At 34.1% G+C, this 11,457-nt stretch overlaps 1 protein-coding gene across 1 annotated transcript; it reads right to left on the bottom strand.

Annotated features, from left to right (window-relative positions):
- Positions 1-1,243: 1,243 nt before the first annotated feature.
- Positions 1,244-7,845, bottom strand: LOC107058202 (exosome complex component CSL4). Its single transcript, XM_015303622.1, has 6 exons — positions 7,535-7,845; positions 6,431-6,505; positions 4,980-5,068; positions 3,174-3,258; positions 2,696-2,777; positions 1,244-1,665 (listed from the first exon to the last, which is right to left on the bottom strand). The coding sequence occupies exons 1-6, from the start codon at positions 7,712-7,714 to the stop codon at positions 1,574-1,576; spliced, it is 603 nt and encodes a 200-aa protein (XP_015159108.1). The 5' UTR covers positions 7,715-7,845; the 3' UTR covers positions 1,244-1,573.
- Between the last annotated feature and the right edge of the window lie 3,612 nt (positions 7,846-11,457).

The following is an 11,457-nucleotide window of genomic DNA, read 5'->3' on the forward strand; positions in this document are numbered from 1 at the left end:
TTTTTTAGTTTGTAGTAATTTAAATAGGTATATAATGTATTCGTCACAATTCTATATATTATGATTGAATACATAATTTATAGAATTGTGACGAATACATTATAAGAAGGGAAATGGAAACTTATTGGTATTCATTTTTTCGTTTGAAATACAAAATCATACTGAAATGCAACCTGATATTTGAAATACAAACTTAGTAAGACATATTTTGTATTTTATTTGGCTAAAGCAATATAATTTTATGAATACATACTATATAAAATTGTGCGACGAATACATCACATGAAGGGGAATACAAAATTATTGGTATTCATTTTGCGTTTGATATACAAAATGATATTGAAATACAACCTGATATTTGAAATAAAAACTAAGCTAGAAAATACTTTCTGCAAATTTAAAGTGAAATAATAATATAACAAAATTGGATATTGAAATATAAATACAATTTATTTTGAATAAACTTATTCTATGTATTATATGTGTATTCATCGCAACTGTATTTTTAAATATTATTTCGATCTACAACTAATTTGTATTTATATTTTGGTATATACTACACAACTGCCTTTATTTTTGTACTTGAACTAGAATGCCGAAGAGTTGTATTCATCATAAATCAATACCGATATTTTTTGTATTTTAAATTAGTTATACATATCATTAGGTATTCCAATACATTTCGGATGAACACATATTCAAAGAAGTTCAAACATTTAAATATCCAAAACAGAGGGCATTAGAAATTTTCCAACACTTCCACTCATATAAGATATAAAATACAAACTACTGATTTCACAAAAAAAATTGAAATTCTTAAGAACAAAGAAAAAAACGCTAGAAAAGAAAAATGGCAACATATGCTCTTTACAAAAACGTAACTGATTAGTTTAAAATTTAAAAAAAAATTTACCTTTTTTGAAATTTTTTGTTCCATGATTTTCTCTATTCAATTATTAATTATTTGTATTCTTTCAAATTAATCAAAATAAAATAAATACATAACTCAATCCTTAACAAATTAAAATATTGACATTTTAAATAAATAGTGAAACTATTGCTAAGGAGTCCCATTAAAAGCTAAAATATTGCTGTTTTGAAAATTTTCCCAAATAATAAATCTATAACTAAACACATGAATAACTTATTTCCTATTTACCTACCAAACATAGTATAAGTTATAACGAAACTACTATATTATTAACTAGTAATTCTTATCCAACTACTAAACGACCCTAACACATTACATTATACTTCCTCCTTCAATCACAAAGTAGTAACCTCTCAAAAAAATATGTAACAGATTCAAAAATGGTCCAACAAAAGTGCTCAATACAAAATAAACGTTACTTTACTGAGCTTGACCTACACTATCATATCCCCAAACTTGCCCCTCGTGGGCAGAAAGTAGAAAGTCCTCTATATTCTAACAAACGCACAATAAAAAAAAGGAGCAAATCTATCAAACTCTAATTTATAATACAAGAGCAAAAAAGGGTTGGCAGCTGCCTCCTGCATCCACCTCCTCCTCCGGTGGTTGCAGTTAAGAGCAACACAATCTGATTTGATCTACTCAAGCTTCAACTTTGGCCACCTTTCGCGGTTCTACTTGACCAGTTAGAGGGCACTGCATTTCTGTCCAACTAATTGGAACCATGGTACCACCTGCAAAAGTTTGTCAACCACCTTTTTAAGAATCTAAACCATGCAACCCTCGGAAAATCTGTAACATGTAATAATTAATAAATAGCATCTTCCTATAAATAAATATAGTAGATTCTGCAACTAAACTGGCTACCATATCAACTCAAATCGCAGTTGTGTGTCTAACTTAGATGGAAATGCACAGGATTTTTTACACAACTATCCCTCCATACAATGATATTTTGGGATTCAAATTTTCTCCAGATGAAGGAAAAGCCTTAAGCTGCGGCCCTTCCCCCTAGCTCACCTCAACATCTATAAAAAAAGCCCTTTTCCCTTAATAATAAGGTAAGCTCCAGAACAGACAGAATTGCCCAATCCTTTCTTTCCTTGAAGCCAATCTGGAGGGGGAGCCACTTCTACAGTAAATTCGGAATATACTTGCACAAGGAGGTTTAACTTCTAATTAATCCATTTATTATATTTTTTTTTATGGCATGTGGTGTTTGAGAAAATTTGTGCACAACTCGACTATTTCACTGGGTACATGCTACCTCCCCATCAGCATGGGTACCGGAATTCTCTGTTCAACCCAGGCTTTGAAAAATAGATGAGAAATAACCACCTAGTGTTTCTTTGCCTATGCTGGGAGTTGAACTCGAAACCTCCTTTGTTGTCGACTGATTCCATTTTGCTAGATATTTAACATACCACGCTACTTGGTATGATGTTTATTTGACAAGATCCTAAGTTTAATGTCTTTTTGCAGAATCAAATATCACATGAAGCTTGCATACGAATTTAGATTTTGTTAAACTACAGTGACAATTACTAACTTCTCTTATGCTTTTTTGGCAAGTAAATTCATCATCTGCATTTACAACGATCATTTCAAGTGGAAATACTCTGGCGAGCGAGATGGTGGTACGTGTTTCATTTATACTCAATATTCAGAACCAGTCAGTCATGTTCTGAATCAAATTTAACAGCATCAACAAAGTCGACTGAAAATGGAAAAGCAAAATGAAATAGTTGATGAAGAAAGCCTTACCAGCCACACTTTCAGCAGATACAACACCCAGCTCATTCTTCGCAGTTGACAGATAATATGCTCGTGCATCTCCAAGTGATAGCTTTTCAAGAAAGAATATAACAAATTATACTCAATAAGAAGCAAGTCAACAAACTTTACAAACAAGTTTAGTTCTAGGAAATCACAACCAAGACTCCCCATTACTGCCAACACTAAGTGTAAACAGCCAATGGCTCATAATGATTCTTTTGATCGAAGATGGACTAAAAATGCAACCACAGACCTCTACTATCACTTAACCCATTAACCTGCACTGTATGTAGCACGCCTTCTGAATTTAGAATTTGAATCTTATACCCTTTGCATATATTTTTTTTTACTTCAGTTGCCTGGACAATATTACTAGCTTTTTACATTTGCCTTAGGCGGCTTTTGGGGATTAGCTACACTCAAAAGTTTATTCCATTCTTAGTTATAAAAATTAATAGGAGATTACCACCAATGCACGAATAATATCACCCGGTCGGAAGGACAAATGCATGTCAACTTTGTCAATCTCAGTTGCTCTGACATCTTGTTGCCTGTTCATTCAGAAGTTTCAGATTTTCTGTGCCAAAATCTTGCAGCACCGCAGAGTCAATTAACGAGCATGTAAAGCAAGTCAACATGATAAAAGATGGGATTCTATAAGTAAAAAGTGCTATCTGAAAATATCAACTGCTGTGATTCAACAAATAGATGTAGTAAAAGCAGAGATTGAAACCCTATATGAATTGTATGCACTAAGATAAGCAAATATCTGAGGGGTGTTAAAAGTGAAAAATCAGTATTTAATGATCTGCAATAAACGAGCCGTTGATAGGCTTTATGGTGGATACATTACTAATCAAAGGGGTCGTCTTTTTGGAAAGGGAAACAACATATCAAAACATCCTTACCTTCAATTATGTAACAACAGGAAATACATCTTGATTGCTGTGACACAATTCACAGATTAGTTGAGATGTTTGACAGCTCCAAAAATGTAAATTAAGCGTTAAATTTGAAGTTTAAACCAATAGCCACTGGACTACATTTTCCTACAATAATTAACTCTTCTATCAAAATTTTTAAGTTAAACAAATTTGTTAACTTTTCTCCAAAAAAAGAATTAACTCAAATTCAACCCGGCATCACAAGATATTTAGTGTGTCAAATTTTCTTTATCCCCTTCAATTTATTCTTTTGACAAGTCTTTGACCCCTTTGTTTTTAACACAAGATTATTGTGAAGGTCTTGTATTAAGCATCAACTTTACTCAGATTGTAAAATTAATCCAACACAACCAGACAAGGAAATTCCAGAAACAGAATATCCCCTACACATGTTAGAAACACAAATATATTGAACAGTATAACCGTGTATTGTATACATTTTCCGACTGCATGATGAATGATTCTTGACCTGCAACATAATATCCAATTTTGAACTAAAAGATAAGGCAGTCAACTTTTTCTTTTGAGAAAGAAAAAACAACAACAATAATAATAATAATAATAATAACAGTAACTTTATGATCAATGGTCATCACATGAAGCCTGTTTTCAAAGTAATCATTGCAACAATGTGCAATTCGGTCATTATAATTGTATGGAGTAGAGGTTTCAAATCAAAGCGTAGCGTGAATCATTTACAGGAAATCAACCATATTTTGCACTTTGTGACACTTAGAGTGGTTGGTAAGATTATATTGTTTAGAGAATTAGCATGAAAAACCCAGTAAGCAAACTTAACCACGGTAAAATGAACTGTGTCAATATGGTTCATACTTTTAATAAGTGCATGCAGGGATGCAAGTCTACAAAGACCACATACTACATAGAGCCTCAATCATACACCCTATCTATACCAGAACATGCCCTAATCTATCTCCTATCACGAATGACCAAATTAGTAGAACACATCCTCTCAAAGAAGAATATTACCCTGTTAATACTATGTATTTTTCAGCCCAACTATCATCAGTACCCTTCATAAACACCACTTCTATCTTGCCATTCTCATATAACTAACTTACACCATAACCGTTGATTAAATAACTGTTACACACCCGTGCATATTTTATGTTCTTTATGTCTCATACTTCATTACAAGAGCAATTTTTCTGTCAAATGAGGCTCTCTATTACGGCCCAACAGAGTTCTTCAGCCATTTTGTCCAAAATACTTGAGAAATGAGAAACCCTTGATGAAATCACTCTTCAAAAGTCACCCTAACCTGTTGTTGTAATTTTCAACTGAAAAAGAAAATCTAATTAACTCACCTAATAATGCCAGTGAATTTCTCACGCACAGATTTGGAATCAACACACACTATGTCTGCCGAAGCCGTTCTAGCCATCACCTTAGTAACCTGTCAAAAAAAGTTAACTAAATGAAAAGAGAATTTGTCTCAAAAAGTTCTGTAGTCTGTGGCCAAAGAAATGACCATCAAATAATGATAAAAAAGGAAGTCCATTGCTTACATAAATCCAATTAAATTTTGAAGGATATCTTTCTAACCTAAAGAATCTACACCTCTATATCACAATCAAGAATGAGTTGAAGCAGAGAAAGGTAGTATAGACTAGTACCTAGGTTTTTTATTTCTTGTAAATTATTGCTCTTCCTGGTTGAAACAAGAGCATATATTACCAGTTCTACGATAATATTAAGGGAACCTGACATTTTACAGCTACAATAAGTATAAAAAGGGAAGCACTCACAGTTCTTTCTCTTTTCTGTTTTACAATTATATAATAATAACAACAACAACAACAACAACAACAAACCCAATGTAATCTCACAAGTGGGGTCTAGGGAGGGTGAGATGTACACAGACCTTGCCCCTACCTTTGTGGGGGTAGAAGAAGGTTTCTGATAGAACCTCAGCTCAAAACAGAAGTTTTCATAATTAGGGTTGCAAGGAAATATGATAACAAATAGCAAGATATCCAGCAAATGAAGTAACACATAGTAATACAGATCAAAGAATACGAAACTATGCGACTATGAAACACTACTACTAATAGGGAGGAGCTAGCCCCTGCCTTTCCCACATAAAGTGTGACACCACTCGACTACCTACTACCCTTCTATCCTAATCTTCGACCTTCATACCTTCCTATCCAAGGACAAGTTCCCAATTGGTTGAAGTTGTTTTACAATTATACAATTACTAAAAAAAAAATGGTAGAGAAGATAAAAGCAAGAATTATGATATCACATTGATAATTTTCCACTTTAATGGCATTCAATGGAAGAACCAAAAACAAAGGTACCCAAGATAAACTACAATTGACAAAAAGAGATGCAATTAGTAAAGTCTGGGGCAATTTTTTTTTTTTTTTTGATAGTTAGTTAAGTCCTCGGTAATTTAGAAAAGAAAAAACGAAAAAATTAGGAGTAGTTAAAGCACATAAGTTCACCCAATGACATAGAAGGAAAAAAGAAAAATGCCAAAGTTTTTGCCTTGCACCACACATCTGAGTTCTGACACCTCTAGCTTAAAAATTTAAAAAGAAAAAAGATGAAAACTATCATATTGTAGCTGTTTCTGGATACACTTAATCTTTGAGAGAAGAAGCAATGTTTTACATACGGGCAAGCACTGCTAGAGAGAGTGATGATTGTGTTATCATACTCAAGAAACAGCTATCAATTTCAGGTAACACAAACGTTAACACAGAATATTCATGAAAACTATCATTATATCATCTTAACCAAGAAAACTCACTCTAGCAAAAACAATGGAACCAGGCTGAGGAACTGCTCCATGGGCTTTATGACCAGTAACTTCGACTGTTGATCTCTGATGAAGATTGACAAAATGGAGGAAAAGATAGTCATTTAAACAACAGAAAGTGATGAAAACCACAGAAATATCAGAAACAAAACAGTAATTGATTAACGTGCCAAACAAAAATCTTATGAACTGCGGTAATCATGCTCATGCATGAAAGCTCTTAAGAATCTGCTACAGTTATTCATCTCACATCAATGTAACCAGAGAACAAACAAAGTTCTTTGATCTGGTTATGTATGAAGTAAATCACCCAGTGAAAATTGGAGTAGAATGCCTTCTTTCTTTTCTTTTTGGATCAAATCATTCCAGATTGTTTTTCTTAGCTAATTCATTAGTGTTCAAGGCATTTGACCCTTTCAAGAAAATTCCAATTGGCACCCAAAGGTATCAAGTTCAAATCCCAACAGATACAAAAATGTTAGGTGATTTCTTTTTTCTTTTTTCTTTTTTTTTTGATAAGAATGTTAGGTGATTTCTTCTCATCTATGACATGATGGACAGAGTTACCAATGCATTCAAGAACATATTCGAAGAAATTCTGGCCCCCGTTAGAATGGTTTACTCATTGTTGTTGGTTGGTGGAGGTATCCCGGATTCCTGGTGGAATTAGTAGGTGCAGCCAAACTAGCCCGGACACCGCGGTTATAACAACAACAGATCCAATTGGCAAAAGAAAAAGTTGCAAGTTTCAAACTATATGTAACTTCAGAAAACAAATAGCATAAGAAAACTTAGAGAAATCCCTAAAAGAAATTATAGCTCATGAATTCACTTAATAGCCGTCCCTTTTGCAACTTGGCACGCGAGAGAAAGAGGAATCAGATAATCTCCGTTTCTTTTAGTTAAACTATGTTAGTGGCACCAAAACTTCAGCCGCGAAGAACAATTGCTGAGAAGAAGGAAAACCTTCTGACAAAACTCGTCGAATGTATTGTTTTTTAGCATTAATCTAGTAAAAACCAGTCAAACTGCACCATGAACACGTCTATCCACATTACAGAATGCAAAACAGTAAGATTCAGAGAGGAACAAAACCTGATCAACAGAATCGGAAGGCGGAGGTATAAGAGAACGGAACCCGGTGAGGGAGGCGTAAACGGTGCCATTCTCAGTTGAAACGTAAGCCCCCTTTCCGGCTTTCAACTGTGATGCTTTACCTAATACTTGTCCTGGCGTGACCAACTCTTGGGTTTCAGCTTCCATAGCCATCGTCATGCTCCAACAACGGCTTCTCAAACAAGCCCTCTCAAAAACAACTCTGTTTGGGCCTTTTGCAGTGCTAGTGTTCTATTTTGTACCCAATAGTATTTAGTGGGAAAAGTGCAAGAGCTGAATATTGTTTGAAGTATGCCCTAGTGAAAACTTAAATAACTTAAAGATATTTGACCAGAGAACCCCAAAGGAGACTTCCCCAAGGCTTAGGCTTTTCTCTATTGAGGTTAATTGTTTTCCTTTCATCTTTTCCATCCGTAATTCGATTTCTTTCAAGTATCGAAGGGTATGTTCTTTATAGGAGTTAATGAGTTGAACCATAGAAGTATTAAGTTGTTAGGACAACATATGAGGGGAGTATAATTGCGCATGATTTCAATCCTAGACTGTTAAATTATGTCTTCTAGCATGAATATATGAATCTAGTCTCTTACTATGATATTGAGGACCTAAAATCCCATAAAAGTGGGTTCTTTAAGTTTTTGAACGGCTCAAAAGATTAATGGGGTTGAAACTCCATGAATGAGATTGATATGAATATGGTAACCTCTAGTTTGTGAAATAACTCTTAAATAAATAATTAGACCAAAGATAGAATTAGGTTGGTTTGAATACTCATGACCTTTGTTTGAGGAATTAGATGATTAAAATGTCATCATATTTTGTTGTGTTAGACTTTGAGCATTTAGAGGCGGTGAGAAAAGGGAAGGCTCTAGCGATTTAGTTTGCTTATTTCTAGTCTTCGGTTAAGGTAGGTTATGATTACTTGGAGTTAAGACTTTTTTATTTTTGTGTCAAACCGGATAGGTATTTTCCTATGATACAGATTAAGAGACAATTTTCTTAAGGGAAAATGTCAAGTTTTAGTTTAGTGTTGAATATTGTGTCACACATCTTACCGGCGGAACTAGCCAAAGAAAATTGTTTGGCAAAGGAAGGTTGAAAATGATTTGAAAAATGAGGGAAATAGTAAATTTGAAGCGATCTCATGTTATGGCTCATACGTTTTTCGTTTGGCTTTGTGATTTACAAGTGGGTGTCAACTCATCTCGTTGTATTTTGTCAAATGTCATTCGATTTTACTTGATTTTGAGACTAACTTGAGAGCTTGTTGGGTTGTGATGCCTTGTGTGGTAAGTCTTGATTAATTCATGTGTCATATATTGTCTAGAACTTGCCCCAAAGTGTTTTTCAAGGCAAAATTCTAGATATGGCTTGGCTTGAAAGATGAACCTAGACCCTCTTTGATTAGCCACTTTACCCAAAAAAAAAAAAAAAAAATCTTCCCTTGACATTAATCTTAGTCAACCCAACTGACCTTGAACCTGATTCTCTAGTCACCATGTTACACACCTTAACCTTTTTGAATCCTTTGTTTTGACACCCTCATCTCCCTAATTTTGAATGATGAAACTGTAGGCTAAAAGTCTAAGTTTGGGATTGAAGATAAAAATGAAATTGTGATGTAGGCAAAAACGTAAGTTTGGGGGGGGGGGTGCACCAAGAAAAGAAAGAGAAATGAGTTAAAAAGTGTTTAGACCACCATACGCTTCAATTGAAAAGTGCTTAGTGAAATCACAAATGAAAGAATGTGTAACACCTCACAACTCAATTCTTAGAATACAAATCTTTCATCATAAGTATATAAGCTTGAACCGGGAGATGTCCTACTTGTGCTTACGTGTTAATGTGTATTCCTATGAATGGAAAGTGTATTGGAAGTGGCTTAGGGTCATAAGGGACCTCTAGTACTAAGTCGAGTTGAGAATTTTACTACCGGCTAAGCTTTTCACATTAGTTCATGTAAGAGTCAACTTCAAACGACCATATCTCTCAGCATATAATGAATTAGGTTGCCCACGACTTATCAAATTAAATGACTATGAGCCTTTTTTCCAACCCCACCAAGTTTGCATCAAACAAAGTTTGGAGTAAAACCTTACGATCATTTACCAGAGGCTACCACAATAGAGTTTTTAGAGTCTGACAACTACAAACCCCATTTATGGGTCGTAAATGGAAGTACGACCCGTAATTGTCAGTCATAAAATTAACTTCAAAAAGTGAATTGTTTTGTCAGATTTTCACGGACCCAATTACTAGTCGTAAATCCATCTACGGGTCATAATTTGGGCCCGTAAAATAAAGTCTCGAAACTTGTTTTTAGGCCTGATTTCTACGAATCTGATCACGGGTCATAAACCCAAACGAGCCATAATTTGGGCCCATATAATGAACTTCAAAAAGTTGATTTGAAGCCTAATTTTTCATGAATTCATTTATGAGTCGCAAACTAATCTATGATTCGTCCTATCAACTCATATATTAAACTTTCGAAATCCCAAATTAAGCCTAAGTTTCACGAGAGGAATATACGACTTGTAAACCCAAGTACGAACCGTAAATAGATCTAGTGGAAGTTGTCGATCAATTTAAGTCTGGGTTTCTTTTGTCTTTTCCCACTATTCCTAAGTCTAAGCCACAACATTACACATATCTTAAAAATGGTTTTCGTGCTCAAGACTCAGTTCATACACTCTTAACTCTCTCAAACTCAAAAACAACCATAAACAAGGCAGAAACTAGGGTTTCAATGCACTGAAGCAAGTTCTTCCTCCTAAGTCTCATTATCTCAAATATGTAAGGCTTTAATGAGAGTATCTCTTCACTCTCATGCCTAAAGTATTCTAAATTCAAAGATCTTATCAAACTATGTGAAGAAAAGTTAGGGTTTTCATATGAACTATGATCTTTCTTACAAACTTATGATCCCTCTAACTTATTTTAGTCTTTAAATCATCTTGTACTAATTTAACACAATTTTTATGGTCATTTAAACCTTTATGACTCTAAGCATGAAAAAGTTGCATGATATGAATTTTGACCTCAATATAAGTTATTTTAGATATAACTTTGAGCTTAGTCTCATATATGATTTAAATAGATGGATATTATTTAAACTTATGAGCATTAATATGTATGTATGTCATTTTAGGAGGACTATTTAGTAGATAGAGGACACTGGTTTAGATAATCCAAGTCTCATAACTACGTGCCATCGTAGAATTTGAGTATACCACTTTGTCTGACAACTCCATTTAGCCCTACGAGGCTCAGACTAGTGGATCCACGTAGATATGTAGGTTCTATACTCTGACAAGGTATATGACAGCCTTCCAACTGGATTATAGGTTGGACATCATGAGCTCACATGGTGTATGTCGGTTTGAGAAACTCCCAATTTATGCATCTTTTACGATACACTCTTAACTTTATTTGAATTATATTAAGTATGCTATTTTATGTTTATGATTATGCAAGGTGACTGAAATAGGTTTATCTCTATGTATATGTTTTTAAAATAAAACTTTTAAATGATAATTAGACATAAACTTCAATTTCTTCCTCTTCAGTTCTTTCACTATGTATATGATCTTGGAAACCTTATTTCTCTATTCATGATTATGCCTTATAGTATGATTATGATAGTGTTCCTTAAATACGCAATACATTCCACATACTAACACATACTTTTTTCTATGGTACACTATTTAATGATGTAAATTCCGACGCTCGTTCTCATACTCATGGCTAGCGAGGTTGCAACAATTATAGTTAGAATTTTTTTAGTCCTCCTCAATTGGGGACTCCATTGATTTTGATTATTAGACCTTTCTTTGTGTTTTCATTGGTTTTGAGGTAGCTGGGGACTTGTCCCGGCAGCCTTATATTTTCATTCTCATTAG

Source organism: Solanum tuberosum, unplaced genomic scaffold (assembly GCF_000226075.1).
Source record: "Solanum tuberosum cultivar DM 1-3 516 R44 unplaced genomic scaffold, SolTub_3.0 scf00018, whole genome shotgun sequence".
Classification (NCBI taxonomy): Eukaryota; Viridiplantae; Streptophyta; class Magnoliopsida; order Solanales; family Solanaceae; genus Solanum; species Solanum tuberosum.